The sequence below is a fragment of the Scomber japonicus genome, chromosome 3 (genome assembly GCF_027409825.1).
Source record: "Scomber japonicus isolate fScoJap1 chromosome 3, fScoJap1.pri, whole genome shotgun sequence".
Classification (NCBI taxonomy): Eukaryota; Metazoa; Chordata; class Actinopteri; order Scombriformes; family Scombridae; genus Scomber; species Scomber japonicus.
Window position 1 is genome coordinate 9687155 of NC_070580.1, and position 16580 is coordinate 9703734.

The 16580-nt window shown below is 41.8% G+C and overlaps 1 protein-coding gene across 1 annotated transcript in view; it reads right to left on the reverse strand.

Moving 5' to 3' along the window:
* Nucleotides 1-4064: 4064 nt before the first annotated feature.
* The window catches only part of prickle2b (prickle homolog 2b), an 88961-nt gene continuing 76445 nt past the window's right edge, over nt 4065-16580 (reverse strand). Inside the window, exons 4-9 of the mRNA XM_053316792.1 lie at nt 13157-13270; nt 11671-11808; nt 9246-9449; nt 8425-8611; nt 5714-6604; nt 4065-5597 (exon numbers count right to left, since the gene is read on the reverse strand). Of these exons, the coding sequence (XP_053172767.1) occupies nt 4648-5597; nt 5714-6604; nt 8425-8611; nt 9246-9449; nt 11671-11808; nt 13157-13270 (2484 nt within the window). The 3' untranslated portion in view covers nt 4065-4647. The remainder of the gene's footprint in view (nt 5598-5713; nt 6605-8424; nt 8612-9245; nt 9450-11670; nt 11809-13156; nt 13271-16580) is intronic.

The following is a 16580-nucleotide window of genomic DNA, read 5'->3' on the forward strand; positions in this document are numbered from 1 at the left end:
TGGGCCTTCACACACACACACACACATAGGTGCACACACACGCACACACTAACATATGTGTTGCTGTTAATTAAACTGGTACATTTTCCAAGTGTGGATTATAATACACAGGTAATACACACTGTACTGAATTGCACTTGGCAATAAAAGAGCACTCAGATGGAAAGATTTATGTGAATTTTTCTAAAACTATTTGGAACTGGTATTAATAATACATTTTAAATCATTAACCTTAAATGCACAATCCCACAGATATTATAAAGTCATATAACTTTAAAAACCATTTAAGGTATGATGGCAGTTTTTTCTGTGTCATAAAGAAAATTATTCCTCATCCAACTGACCAATAAAAAAACATTATGTCACACAGTGTCTGCAAATGAGAGAGATTAAAGATGCAGCAAAGTAAGATGTAAGCAGATAACTTAATGTAGGTATTTCTGACATAGCAAAGCCTGACAGAACCTTAAAGTCTCCCTACATTCAAAAAGAAATGTTGGTTATTGTTACTTTACTTGTTTATATTCCACTGTGCAGAATGATGTCTCAAAGGTGGATAGTTTCTGTGTGCTCATCTTACATCTGTGTTAAAAGCAGGTACCTACAAGCATGATTTGTGACATCACAACTAGTTTGGAGCCAATCTAAAATTGGACGTTTCAGGGAAGTAGGAGACATCTTGTATCTAGCAGTTTAACTTTTTAAAAATGAAAAATATTTGAATGTTCATATATTCATGTCATTTTAATGATTTTAACAAGGCATTTTTTGTGGGAAAAAACAGACAATTTCTAATTCATAGTGGAGTATTTTTTTATATATCTTAAAGCATGTCTGGAGGGGATCGTCTCTGTCTATTTTCACATTGTCGCCTGGTTGACTTGTTGTTTATCCAGTGCAGACACATACCTCAGAGCTAATGAAAGCATGGCAGTCTTTTCTCCAGACACTGGCTACACTGTCAGGCCTTAATAAACCAGAGGCAGTAAATGTAATTCAATGGTGGATTACTGCAGAAGGAAAAAATAGACATGAACACAATTAGCCAAGATTCCTCAACCTGTTTCCGTAATATAACAACCTTTGGTGCAGTGTTGTCACATGAGCACATTTTGCTCATGTTATGATATTAGTAATTAAGTAGTCTATAGCTAAAAGGCTTGTTTTAATTTCCTAGATCCTCAATTATCCTCCAAAGTGCTTTTTTCTAAGTCTAAATCGAAAGCTGCAAGTCTATAGGCTGGACTGCTGAGGGACTTTACTTGATGCACTGACCCCCCCCCGCCCCCCCCCCCACCCCCCACTTTTATCTGTTCATGTACCATTAATGCATGTTACTAATTTAACTTCTTCCCTGGAGTTATTGTGTTTTCTTGTCTCACAGGTTCCTGAGGATCAGAACCAGGGACCATACCTAGTTAGATGTGGGTTCTCATCATGCCTGCTTGAAATCTATTGACCATGTTCTACTTGACCCTCGTGCATGCTGCTATTATTATTATCATTACTCATACTTCTATTATTATCGTTGTTGTTGTTACTGTGCCTCTCTGTGTCTCACTCTCTCTATCTTGCTCCTCTCCATATTTCTTTCTTTTTCTGACCAACCAGTCAAGGCAGATGACCGATATAAATAAAATTACCATTAATTAAATTGAATTTCCAAGAATAAGAGTCAGAGGACATGCTTAAAATCTACAGGCAATAATACTGAACTGTATTTCCACATAACAGTAGTCTCTCATTGTTCATTTTAATTAAAATTAGTCTGTTTTTTTATTCTTCAGACAGCTCTTAAGTTTTATATGAATACACTATTTTACAAGTTTGCCAACTTTTTACTACACAATTGTCAGAATGAATGAGGTGCGTTATATTTTTATTACAGGCAGAGAGGAGTAAGGAGAAAAGAAGGTACGAGTTGACCCGAAGGCTAATTCTGGCACATTCTAGAAAACATATGGTTTGCTTTACTTTCACTGAATCAGACTAGGTGTTTGACACTTGGTGGATTATTTTATATTGGAATGAACAGTATCATCTTTGATGGTGAATTTTAAATTAGCTTTCAATTATGATCAGGAAACAATAAAGTCTCCTTTTCTATTGACAATGTGGGTAGACTATAAGCTCTTTGTACTGTTAGTTAATCCTGACGGTGGCTAAACACTCGTGGATCTTATTTACTTGCAGTCGGTGCGTGGCTGACAATACGTCAACAACTGGAAGCATCCACACAAACTCAAGGATTATCCCCTCACCATCCGCTACCTTGAACATGGCACGGCCCAGGAAGCATATGGCTGCAATCTGTGGCACCCCTCACTGTACGGCGTCCATTTGCTTTTAATTAAACACATGGAGAAGCCACACACACTGGTGTGAGACTTGGCAAGGGATTAATAATGAAACAAACTGATATAGGCTATATAATGATGATGTAAGGAAGGCTCATGTGTCAAGAACAACAATAGGTGCATTACTGAGAACAGAGGCTGGTGTGTGTGCATCTCATTACGTGTGGAGACGATGATTGCAGTGAGACACATGTGTCACACATCCAAACTTTCAGCTGATGTGACTAATGTTGTAGTTTTAAGACTTGCTAACTGCAGGGGAGAGTCCATATTTTCAAACCAAGCCATCAGCAGTCTGACATAATGTATCTCATATGTTTACGCAGCTGGTTTTACCCTATGGCTGACTAAATGAGGACTCTTTTCCTCCCCGTCTGGGAGTTATCCGAGTGTCCCAGAGTAAACATGAAAACTCAAGCACACGCCTTGGAAGTTGAGGTTAGGTGAAGTAAACGTACTAATGTGCCAATCATGTCAACAGCATTAGCGCTTCAACGCCTCTAATCAAGAGATTGGTGTTCACACACCTTGCTCTAAACATATGTGTGTATGTGTGTGTGTGTGGATTAGGGGGGCGAGTGGCAGTAATCCCCTGACCACATGGACGTCAGAGGCAATCCAATTTACAGTATGACAGTTCTTAACGCATACAGATACAATCTGTTATACTGTACATGCCAATAAATACATGCCAATCTTGATGGCTACTAGCTAGTGAAAACTAGTGTTTTTAAAATTGGGTTGCACCATTAAAAGTTCAGAAAAATGTAAATCAGTCGCTGGAAAACATCTGTGGCGCCATCAAATGCAATCAAAATCAACTTTAATGTTATCATAAAGTTATAGTATTACAAGCTACCAAAACATTTATGGGCTAAATATATATTTAACTGCCATTTCTTTGTAGGTATGACTGCTTTATTTATTTAAGATGAAGAAAAAAATAGTGTATCAGATTTAGTATTCATACAGTTTGGAAAGACTAGAAAAGTATCTGATCGTGCTAAGCTAACCATATGTTGGTCCTTTTTATTTGTTATTGGTGTAATGTTTTGTAATTTGAGATATATTGAGATGTTTTTGTGAAATGTAAATGAAAAACCTTCTCAGTTTAAATAGTTTGCTTCACAGCATTTTGTGTCAACTATATCTTCCCCCGTTACCTTGCTTAGCAGTTGGTTCAGTTAGCTACATAACAGTTACACCTGGCAGGTGTAAATACTGTATTAGCTAACAGCTAATCTATCTCTCTACCTAAGAACTTGTGTGATGCAACTCATTGTAATGTAGTGATACTTAAAATCTCTAAGTCACAACAAGGCTACAAGTGAACCTACTAACTGTGGATGCAACCAGCCTCAGATATTAAAACCAAAAGCTCTGGACCCAATTGTCAGCAATTCACAACTTTTAAGGGCTGATGCAATAAACCAGTGTTTCAGTGGAATACTTTGTATGTCTGCAGGGTAATTGAGCTGTATAGGTTTGAATGTGACCGCACTCATTACCATCCAAGCATACCATATATTAACAATCCAGTGGAGGATAACTCTCTAATCAACCTCTACACCACATTATCATTCATTTATGCATTAAACAGATGGAGAAGGTGACTGCTATACACACTTGTACAGACTTGACACATGTGTTGTCATGCTCTAGAGAGAATCACAGCTGTCAGTCAAATCACTCACTGAAATACTCCTTTATTCCAAATGCAGGACCAGGTCAGCCAAATAAAACATGCATAAGTTGTTTTTGTCATTTTCTATCTCTACATTATAGATATTTAATACATAAATGATTCTATCCATACAAAATATAAAAATATGTGCGGCCTCATTTACAACCATATTTACACTGACTTCCTTAACTTAAGTGAAATTATTAATTCATTTATCTATGTACATACTATGAACTGAATACAATAGTACAGTATATCCTATATCTAAATCACATTGCATGAAAAAGCTACTGTACCAAACCGACTATCTTGCACACTTGTTTGCTGCATGGAAGTGATGATAAAAAAAATTGCACATCAGCTTTTGATAAATGTTGTGACTTGGTAGAACTGCACATGTAACTGTTAGCCTTAATACTCAGGAGATATTCCGAAACATTAAAATGAACAAACATGCAAACACTGGTGCTTTTTCACTGTTTACCGACTGTAATTCATCACTGACTTTCAATTACATGATATTCAACACTCAACAACACTGAATAAATGGACTGGGTGTCATTTTGGGGTGACAATGAGTCATTTCTTTTATCAGACGTCAGGATGTTAGGAAATAATGCAGTTCTTGCTTTTTCTGCGTTTGCGAGTATGTAACTGCCCGCTACGGTTGGGTCCTCCCATCCCTGTATTGTTGTACTTATGGACGAGCTCCTGGTTGCTGAGGTAGCGCAGCTGGACGGGTCTGGGGATTGGCTCACCAAGGAAGTAACCTTCATCCTCTGATTCGGAAGATGAAGAGCAGGTGGAGCACCAGTCGTCATCATCATAATCATCCCAGGAGTATTGGTTCAAGCCTGTGCGCCGGCTGGCCCCGGGATTCTGAAGTGTCAGGTCTGAGGTGGTCCTAGGGCACTGCCTGAAGAGTTGGGGCTGATATCTTCCCCCTCCTCCTCCTACTCCAAACTGATCCCTGGCACTCCTAGGTGGTGGGAAACGGTCGTAATCCTCACAGACACGCAGCTGTGGTCTTTCTTGAGGTCTTGCCCTCCGCTCTGCCACTAAGTTGAGAGCGTTTTCTGAACGGGAACGCCGGGATCTCCGAGAGCGGTGGTGGTGCCGACGCCTCTGGGGAGTCTCCTCTGGTCCATCTACCCGCATGTTTGCTCCCCTTCCGCCTACTCCTCCTACACCACCTCCCACCCTGCGCTCACTGATGGGTGGCAGGCGGGCAGCGTTAGCACTGCTCACCAAACTAACTCTATCCTCCTCCTGGAAGGTGAAGCCAGGCGGTAAATGAGTCATACCCATACCCACACCCATGCCAGAGGGGTCACAGTACTGCATCTGGTACTGGGAGGATCTGGGGGGATCCATTTCCATATAGGGCTGATTTGCTGTGAGGCTGTGAAGAGACTCAGAGCTACGAAACTGCACTGAAGAGTTGAGGGTGCCCATATTGCTTTTCTCTGACACATTCATCCCAGAGTCTTTGCTCAAGTCTGGCATGGAGAAACGAGAAAGGTGCTCCTGACGTTTTCCTCCATCTGCTGAGTTGCCTGTAAGAAAATAAAATTGAATTAAAGTCAATTTCACCTTTTATTGATTGTTTTTGACTGTAGCTAGAGCAAACTTCTTTATAATGCAGAGGTCTGATGACTTCTACCATACCCACCTGTTGTGTTGGACAGGGCCAGGGACTCCATGGATCCTCTTGGGGTCTGCTCTAGAGGGGTCAGTTGCTCAGTGAAGTTAAGTGCATTGATGGGGTTCCTGCTTCTCGCAACCTGGGGTGGTGCCGGTGGACCTGCATCTCTGTCGCGGTCCCTCTGGAAGCCATGCAGACTGATGGAGCGCTTATCTGAGGAGAAGCTGTTGTTGTGCTGAGAGCAATGGGACACCTCAGTGAAGCTCTTTTGGGTCCTCAGCTTGGGTGGATAGTACTCCTCTGGAACTGGCTGTTGGAACCACGTCTCATTCAGAGAGTGGCCCTTCATTGCTGAGACGGGAGGTCTCTTTAAACCTCCGTTCTCCTTGATCCTGTGATCCTGTTGTTGATTGTTCTGTCCAGCACAGGCAGGGTTATAGGAAGTCCTGACATTGCACTGACTGAGGAGCTGGAGAGGGGTGGGGTTGGCAATCTGGTCTGTTTGGGATTCATATTTGTAGCCATCACCTGCTTGCTTCTGGTTCTGCCAGGCAGGTGGCTCACGAGTCAAACTGGGGGTTTGGCTAGAGAGACTCAGAAGATCCATTTGTAAAGACAGTGGGTCCACCTCCCCAGAGAATCTCTCTGCCTGCACTCCACCCCCTCCTCCACCACTCTTTCCCCCCTTTGAGCTGCGCCTGGACTCTCTGGTTGAGCGAGCACTTTGGAAGGCAGAGTCAGAGGAGTCTGAGCCATTGGGCTCCTCCCCCAGACTACAGGAGCGGGAGCAGAAAATTTGACCCTGCTTGGGCAGGAAGGGGCGACCCAGCAGGGAGTGTTTACAGCGGGCGCAGCAAAAGCAGTCCTCTGTGGCATGCCAGTGCTGCCCATCATACGTCATCTGGCCTTGGTCAATGCCTGTATGAAAGATAAAGAGTACACAGGGTTTACATAAAATGACAGCTTGTGGGACTCATGCAAATGTACAATTATGATACAAAGCACCATGTCTTAATCAAAGAGCTTGAAATTAAATATCTTAACATTCTTATTAAAAATGCAGTTTTAAGTGAAAACAGAAGCATATTACAAGTTGCTTGTGTGAGAAAATAAAGTTAGAGGCTGTAACTTAACTGTGCTTGGGGGCAAACTCTTTATGGAGCTTGCTCAGCATTGAATAAACACATTGCATTTTGAGTGTATTTGCAAGTTGTTACAAGGGGAAAAAAACAGGCTACAATGGAAACAGCTTATAGTGATCACGGTCACGGTGATCAACTGCTTAAATGGATCAAAAAGCTTGGGACAAAATCATTCCTATACAAGTACTGTTTAAATAATTTGCTTATAGTAATCAGATAGTCCGCTTTTGTGTTCATTTTTGGGTGTTTTCACACATGACAACATATGGGAAAAAATTACTATGGTAATCCTATTTTTTTATTCCCATGATACACAAGTGATATGTACTTAGTGGCTGCAACACCATTATTGCCTCGCTGTAACTTGTCTACTTCAGCTGGTTACTTGAGGCTAGTGCCACGTACACATTGCAACCATGATGGGAAAAAGAAAGTCATTTTCTTTCAATGAAAAATGTAGTCTCCTCGAAGCTTATGACAATAAAAAAGGGGGAAAGAAATCTGAGGAAAGGATCACCAGTTTGTTCGCCTGTTCTGCCGCCGGGGGAAAGAAGGAACTTGTCATTGGCAAAAGTTAGAACTCCTGCTGCTTCAAAAATGTGCGCACACTGCGTTTGAAACAGCTGTACTGTAATTTGAAACAGTCAATAAAATTCAGTGAATGGCAAAGCTGTCTGTTTCATTACTTTATATTCATGTAGTCTAATAAATATACATAAATGAAAGAAAAAATGTGGTTAAAATAATTATCCGCTTAAAGTGATCAATTTGACCTGGACAGATGTGATCACTATAAGCGATTTCCATTGTATTTGGTAATGGCTGCCATCTGGTTCAAGCTTGTTTTCTGATGGTTTCAATTTATAATCACTTGTGTTTTTGAAGCAAATACTTTTCTATATCCTGTCTGAAAAATAATTACAGAGCTAATTTGTTGAGCGTGTGTGCCAAAAACACACCTGGGCATCCTGCTATGACACACACACACACACACACACACACTAAACAAAAGATGGCATGGGGCCAAGAGGTGTTAATATGAAGCTTTCCTGCTGAAAAATATCTCAGTGTCTTGTCTCAGTGAGTTTGCCTCAAAAACGGTTGAGTGCTCTCAGGTTGAGAGATGATTATGTTTGTGTTTAACGGAACCTTGGTGCATCTGCCTGTGATAAAAACAAATCCTGAAGGTAAAAAGTCACCTGATACGGTCACGCCTTTACCCCAGGTGGGCTTCATGCTGCATGATAAATACTACACATATTTCTGTACTCTGTAAGCTGCGGTCTATGCTGTCCTTTGCTCTGTGCCTTTGCTTTAAATGCATGACTGTGAATGACACCATTCAGTAATAAATTGCCAAAAACGAGGCCACCTCTCTACTGTAATTCTTTCTCCTTTGTGTCACTCATGATTTAAAAATGAGGTCACTCATCCTCCTTAAAAAAAAAAAAAAATCAGCCCAATCACCATCCACTTTTTCCATACGTGCTTCTAGCGATATCATATTCTTTTTTTAAGCATTCCTTTGTGAGACCTGCTGGTGATTAATACAGATTGTATTAACAGTGACAGATGAGGGGCAGCAATGCAGCCTACCAATATGTTCCCCACAGGAGTCGCAGTACTCGGCATAGAGGGACTCAAAGCAGGAGCAGCAGTAGGGCCGTCCCTCCTTCATGATGTAGCGCTGGCCCCCCAACACCGTTTCACACTCGAAACAGCAGAAGTGCTTCATGTGCCAGTGACGTCCCTCTGCCTCAGTGCACTCATCCGCCAGGATGATCTAAGAAGGGAGAGATAAGACAGAGTATCGTTTATCACTGGTCCTTGGAGGTAAAACCTCAGTCGAGTTATTACTGGGTGCTGAATGACAGGACAAAGAATCGGGTCCTTCTCCCTCCCTCCCCCTCCATACGCACCACTTTCTCCTTTGTAGCACCTCTAAGTAGTCTTAGATCATCCTCTTTGTCACTGAATTGTGTAGGCGGCTAATGTGAGTGGGGAGTTGAGGAAACCTAGATGGTGCTTTTACTTTTAATTACACTGATGTTAAAACACAGGGGTGCTTTTTAAGTGCTAGCAGTGTCCTTGTTCCCATTTAAAGAGAAAGCAAGTCAGTGTAAATGGTTGGAAGCTAAGATGTTGGTATTTCCATTAGACTGGAAAAAATGTTGCATGTGTTAAACTGTGAAAGGGTGTGTTGGGCAGCAAAGCCTGTGAGCATCATATGACAGTATTTTGGTGTGTATGTCGGCATGCATATGCACTGAATGCGTGCGTGTAATTACTTTATAAATAGCTCTACAGACTCAGTCCCACATTACAGGCACAGTATGTTCGAGGAGGTGATATATGTATCTGTTAACACATGATCACCCATGTGCTGGCATGTGCGTGCGCTTGTTACGGGCGTCTACCTCATCGCAGGCGGTGCAGCGTGGCTTCAGACGCTCAGCGTGGTGCCGGCCGCAGTAGATCTTCCCGTCCTGGTAAAAGTAGATGAGGTCCACCAGGAGCTCGTTGCACATGCTGCACACGAAGCAGGCGGGGTGCCAACACACGGCATGGCCGGCACGGGATGCAAACACAGCAATGTCACCACCATTTATCTGGCCTCCACACTAAAAGGAGATAGAAGAAGAACATTTTTGAGAAACTTTTCACAATTTAGATATTCCCTTAGATAACATTGCTCTGATGTGTTAACGAAACTGTACATCATATTAAAAATAAGTGGAAATGGTCACACACCAACATTCTTAAGACTTGTGCATGATGTGTTATTACTAATTACTTTGTAACAGTGACTATGAAAGTTAATTATTTCAAGTCATATGACACCTACTGGCCCAGAATAACTTTAATAGTAAGTAAAGATTTAAAAAACTGTAAAACATGTGTCACAAACACTCTAAAATGACTGTTACTCTTATTAGCCGGCTGAGCTGGGGAGGTAGAGCTGAAACAATTATTCAATTCGTTGATTAGATTTTCAAGCAAAAATTTTCTAGTTGCAGCTTTTTAAAAAGGTGAGGATGCATGGAGGTGAGTGCGCTTTGTGAGAATGTTCATTGGAATGAATAGAGCACCATTGAGGAAACCACTGTATCCAGTTTTTTTAATGCATCCATGGTTCAAGGGTCCCATTAAATAGTAAAATTGCTCCTTAATGTGATGGAATTCCTGTTAAATCAAGCAGCGGAGCATTAGACAGTAAGAGTTCAGTTTAAAATGTGGACCAATTGGCTATCAGTAATAGAGGACAGGTTGGTGATTTGATAAGAATGGCAACAAGGTGAGAATTTAATAGATAGATAGATAGATATATACTTTATTAACCCCGAAGGGAAATTTGTCTTGGGCTCTAAGTGCTGAGACCACTGCCGCCATAATAGTTGGATGTTTTTAGTTACAGCTAATAGTGCAGAATAAGGCCATCAGTGATGAACCCATTTCCAAGAAGGTCCAAGTGATTTCCTGAGATCTTCAACGAGGTCAGTATTGGCACTGATAACGATCCAGTGTTTCAAATTGATGCATAGCTATCTCTAACACAGTTTTACATGAACACTAAATTAAGAGCACAAGGGTGTGTTTATGTATGTGGGGAAAGGGAAGGGCAGCTCAAGACAGACAGGGGAAAGTTGAGTGGCTGCTGAAGGACATTGGAGGGGGCAGAGGTGAGAAATAAAAATGGAAAGATATATAAGAGGATAAAAAGGAGATTGAGATCAGCACAGAGGTGTAAGGGTAGAGAAGGCAGAAAGATAAATGATAGGGAGTGCTAAGGAGAGGGGGGGAAGGTCAGGTAGGCAAAGTAGATTTAGAGGGATGGAAAGATAGAGGCAGAGGGAGAGTTACAATCAGGTTATCTAACTGGCACATAGCCGTACTGCTGCAAGGAGGCAGGGGTAGGGCGGAGGGGGTGGGGGGGTTCAATCAATACACAGTCTCTCGACAATCTGCTCTTTCACATTGCGTGTGTGTGTGTGTGTGTGTGTGTGTGTGTGTGTGTGTGTGTGTGTGTGTGTGTGTGTGTGTGTGCTGTCTCCTGAGCGAACATGAAACACAAGCTGTAAAGGAGCTATACACCCGGGGCACCAACATAACAGAGAGCAGCTCCACTTGCTGTACAAAGTAACAAATGGCTAACGGATGCTAGAGCACGCTAGTCTGTTGTTAAAAGATGGTTCTCCATTGCACTTTGTAGTCCCACAAGGCCACTACAAGACTACATGTAGAAAAACAGCAAATATTTGATGGGACGCTTGGCGCTGCTGGAAGATTTAGGGCCGTTTTTAAACTGTTACTCAGTTCTCTGAGGCATTATGTAAGGTTATGTTTAAAGACAAATGCTAGGATTGTTTGAGTGTGACAGATCATATGGCAGCAGGAGGAATGAGACAACACACACACACACACACACGCACACAAAGAGACGAACACACACATACACCAGCTTGTCAAAGGTAAGACTTCCATAACACACTGAAGTGAGATGGACGAGGTCACCACCATGTTATAAAAGCAGATGACTGTTGCATCTCTGCCCTTTTATAAGTCAACATAAAGCACCTCTCATACATCATAACAAAAGCCTGAAATGCCAGAAGGCTGCGCAGTATGTCCGTCCCACGATTCATTGCTTTCATTCCGCTGGCCACATGACAACGCCTTTGATCTTGTCATACTTAATTCACTCTTGTCACGGGACGCGACACAGACATGACATTTAGAAGAGAAACGACAGGCTACTCTCAGATCATCTTTGATCTTGTTATATCTCCTTCCTGCTGGAGGAAACGGTGCAAAAATGATGTTTCTGATGTTGGTGTCAGCTACCTGCTCGCAGATCGCCCCAGTCATTGTCACGGGGAACGGCCGGACGTTGCCTCTGCCCAGGTTTTCCCGTTTCCGTTGGTTACTGAAGAGCTTCAGTTCTCGCTTCTCCTCGTCGTCCAGACTGTTGCAGTAGCGTACCTTAAAAAAAGACATTTTCATGTTAAATCACATGACAAGACCAAAATCAACAATGCATTAGTCCATATCTGAATACTTTTACAACTAACCCGAGGCCCAAGCCCATTTGTCCATTATGAATAAGAAATCTGCAAAAACGGGGTTGCCAATATGTAGTTTCAGTTTTTAAAAAGTAGTAGTAGTTTTTAGCAAACGTTACTCAAACAGGTATTAATAATTTATATGTTGGGGACGTTTTTCAGCCAGAATGGTTGGCTAAAGTGCCCCTGTTCATGTTAATAAAGGAACATGTCACCAAGTGTTTTTAAACTAGGTTAGGTAATGTTTTTAGAAGCAATGAATAACACGGTGTGACAATAAAAAAAAAAAAAAATCCAGTATCTGTAGCTGGTGCATGCCTGTTATACGTCTGTCCAATCATTTCATTCGCCCTGGATAAAACGATTGGACGGGCTACCTGCCTGTCAGCCTACCCACCTGCGTATCTGTATGCACTCATTGCAAATGACAGAAAGTTTGGGGGTCAGGTGGGCAGTGGGATACTGACAGATAGTGAAATGAAGGGACCGTGTGAATTGTAGAAGGAGAGAAGAAAAAGCAAGAATATGGAATGAAAAGCAACATGTGATCATCAGACTGGTGCCTGTAGTGTGAGGAGAAACTGAACATCACATGATCTTATCAACAACGTGAAAGCAAGAGACTTTCAGTGGAAGTAAACTCAGTTCCCAGAAGTGAAACACAATAACACAATATCACTCAAATTCATGCAGGGAGATGTGACATTTGTTACTTCAAACAGGTGAGATATGGTTCTGTTTATTAAAGGTTGTTGTGTGTGTGTGTGTGTGTGTGTTTGCGTGTGTATGTGTGAGTGAATGCAGTAGTTAACAGTAGTGTTGCTTGCGTGTATAAAGCGTATGCATATGTCCATGCCTGTTCATTTTCAAATTCTGGCTTTTTTTTGTGCCTTTTCTGGAACACTACATACCTTGTCTTTACCTATCAACTATATTCCCTGCTATGAATCACAAATGAAATTAAATGCTGTGTAGAGCTGCTAAAGGCTGCTTCTCAGTAACAGTACCACTTGTTTATCACAATCACACTAATATCTAAATAGTGGTAATGCTTTATAGAAGTAAAAAACTTCAGTTGACAGCTACATACTCACAAACACCATCTCATTCACACCCATTAAGGAGACAGAGCATTTTTCCTGTGTCTGTCTCCTCCCTGCTCCTCTCTTATCTCTGTATTGCCCTGAAGGAGGGGAGGTAGGGAGAGATAAATGGGTGGATAGATGGAGGTGATGGGGGAGGGAAGGGGGGGCAGTTTGGACTCTCACCTCATTGTCGTGGGGCGGTAGCTGATGGAGCAGCTGTTTGATGCGGTATTTCTCTCCTGGGCTGTTCACATAGGGCACCTTGTCCTCGGGCAGGGAGCTGTAGTACTGGTGAACCTGACAAAGAGAAGAGGGGATGTATTAGGAGCTTACAAAAACCTGCAATATATGAAGCAGATACATAACTTAAACTGCATTTTGATTAAAATATTGACATTTTTTGTCTATAAAATATCAGAAAATAAGGACAAATGTCCATCAAGAGTTCCCCAAGTCCAAGATGGCAACTTCTAATGAACCATTTTGTCAGTTTAACAGTAGAATAAACAAACACTGAAATCCTCAAATTGAAAAAAAGGTGGCATTTTTATTTGATACATTAAAAAACATAATTAGGTGATTATGAAAAATATCCGTTTAATCTTGTCAGTATTAAATGTTTCAACTGCACCAAGACAAAATTAACAAGACCTAAAAGCAGAAGTGACCAACACGCACACACACTTAAAATCACTTTGATTTATGGCCCACCGGTGGAGATTTAATGGAACCTCATCTCTCCATCTCTGCACATCGACAGGGGAATGTATTAGTGACCTGTCAAATGTGCACACACTCTTGCACACGTACACACACACACAAGGGCAAACAAGTGATTAACACATATGCATGTAGCAGTGTGTGTGTGTGTGTGCATGCGAATGCGTGCAACGGGAGGATTAATGCTAATCTGGCCGTACCAAATTACTTGGACATTCTTTACATTATAGAGGCAGACAATGAATGCTATCTCCCTGTTATTTATTGCGGTCCTTCTATTGCACTGTAACAGGGGGGCCGGGGTATAACAGAGGTCAGGCAGTCATACATGAATGTGACTGGGTGGGTGGGTTTTGTGGGGGACCACGAAAGCCACAGGATTTTAAAGGGAGATTTGAAGACAAAGGTCAAATAAAAAGAAGGGGAAGTGTGGATAGGAAAATAAAGACAGCAGGAGAGAGAATGAGAAAATAGAATGAGATGAACGAAAAAAGAAACAGAGTGGGAGATAAAGCTAAGACTTGGAATGTAAAGAGAGAAAACATGATCGATACCTGCTGACTGGGTCACGGCAATCTCAATAACATATCTGTCTGCTGAATAGATCTACTGACTAGAGGCCATCAGCTTTGTCCTTGGCAGTCACACACAGTCTGTCACACATATTAACTAGAATAATGCAGTATGCACTGACTCAAAAACCAGCCTACACAACCAATGTCAAAATTATATCTCTTTAACAAAGTTTAATTGTCCCGCAGCAGTAGCATCACTTTATGTATCAAGGGCAGCGTGGTGTCTATATTTCCTTTAAGTAGCCCTATACAAGCATGTTTATTGTTAGGATGAATTTATAGCGGGAGCCTCTTGTTGTAAGTGTAACCTAATTCCTTCTGCTCTGCTTTTGTTGGCTTCCACCGATGTTGGCAAGGGACGCAGGATCTGTGTCCAGCAGCACGGCTCGGGACGCCCAGAGGGGATCTCAGGATTGTCCATAAAAGACTGACTGTGGTCAAGCACAGATAAATCACGCAGGGCCTATATGCACATAAGAAAAACACACACACACATACATATGCTACCAGATGCGCACACACACACCCACACACTTAATGATAAATTACAAAACACGCTTCCAACCACAACAGGGTTACAATCTGGAGGTGAAAGGCACACTGCCCCGAGGAAAAATAAGGACGGATACACACGCACACACGCATGCACACAAGCAGAACATAATGGACACATGATTGCAGCGAGAGCCAGGAGGAGCAGCTTGTGATAATAACTGTAATCGAAAGCAGGCGAAACTAAAGACAGGGCAGAATTTGGAACTGTACTGAAAGGAGTGTTTTTAAAAGCTGAGGCAAATGGTAGGACTTCTGCAAACTGAGTGACAAGAGTGATCGCTTCACACAGCTGGTTTCTATTGCTGTTAATGGCCAGACATCCAGAGGAAAAGACACCACCAGGCACCAGTCCTCACATTCTCTCAACAAGCCACTTTACAGTGGTTAGTGGACACAGATATTATATTGTTGAGAAAACACTGGTAGTAAAAGCCAAACATGGTGGGAAAGATGGTGTTTTCATAGTGAAGGGGGCAGATTTAATGGCTTTGTTTTCTTTTTCTGTCCATCTTTGCTGAGATGTACAAAAGGCCTGAGATGGGTTAATTCAGTATGAAATATAAATGTCTTCTCAAGTGCAGGTGCTATTTTAAGCCGTTTTTACTATAGCTGTGCTAGCGGTGAGATTGAATTTACGCTCACAAAAACAATGCTAGCATGCTGTTGTTAAGCACATCATTTTGTCATTAGTATCCACTCAATTGTAAGACATCTGTAGTTAATTTAGTGTCAATCTATTATATAGCTGTTGAAATATGTCCTTCTAGCTCCAAGTGGTGGACTGAATGACAGACATTTCCATTCCTTGAACCGCAATGCTAGCTTAAATATGTTTCTTCTGATTTTCAATTGAAAAGTGCTTATTCACAGCTGTAATCAGGTATGGTCAGTAGCTGTCAGTTTTTATAGTCCTTAAACTCTGACTTGTATGTCCCATTCTGGAGCAAACTGCCCTCAGGTATCTTTCAGACTGGGTCTTTTGTTGTTTGAATGTTAATTTATTCACATCCGAGCTGCGGGACCATTTGAGAACCTGGAAAGACCTCTCGCTTGCATGAGTAACCCTGATCTGAATTTCTATTCAAATATTGCATATATCAGCGGTTTGAAAAAGCATACTTCATGTTTGACTGCAAATTAAAATCAGACCCTGCTATATGCTGAGCAGACTCTGCACATTATACTGTAGCTACGTGATGGTTGAAAAAACAAACAAAAAAAACACACCAGTTGCAGGCCACTGCTGAGTAACATTCTTGGCCTTGACAAGCTGCGACTTGGCAACATCCAAGAATTTTATTTGTGAGGGATGGAGAGCTGAGAGCAAGGGGAGACAGTGGGAGAGAGAATATTGGCAGGCCCTCCTTCACGCTGCAGCTCAATAACATCTCCAACACACTCAATAATGAAAGATGTCTGTATGTCAGCAGTTGGTGAAACACAATTGAGGCTGAGACAGTCCCTTACATACTTTCTGTAAATATGAACACACACACACACACACGCACGCACGCACACACACAAGTCACACCTAAGTGCTGATATATCTGACTTGTCCTTCATAATCCCTAAGATATACCTGATTGAATACCGCAGTCCTGGTTTGAAATCTCTTGTTACAGAGTGGCGACTTTACACCACTGCTGGCTAAATAGTAGGCTCATACAGAGCACTGCCTCCCTACGGGGAAACCTAAACCCACCGTTTAGATCCTGGAGATTAGCTTTGTGTTCACCATCTCCCTCACTTCTCACTCT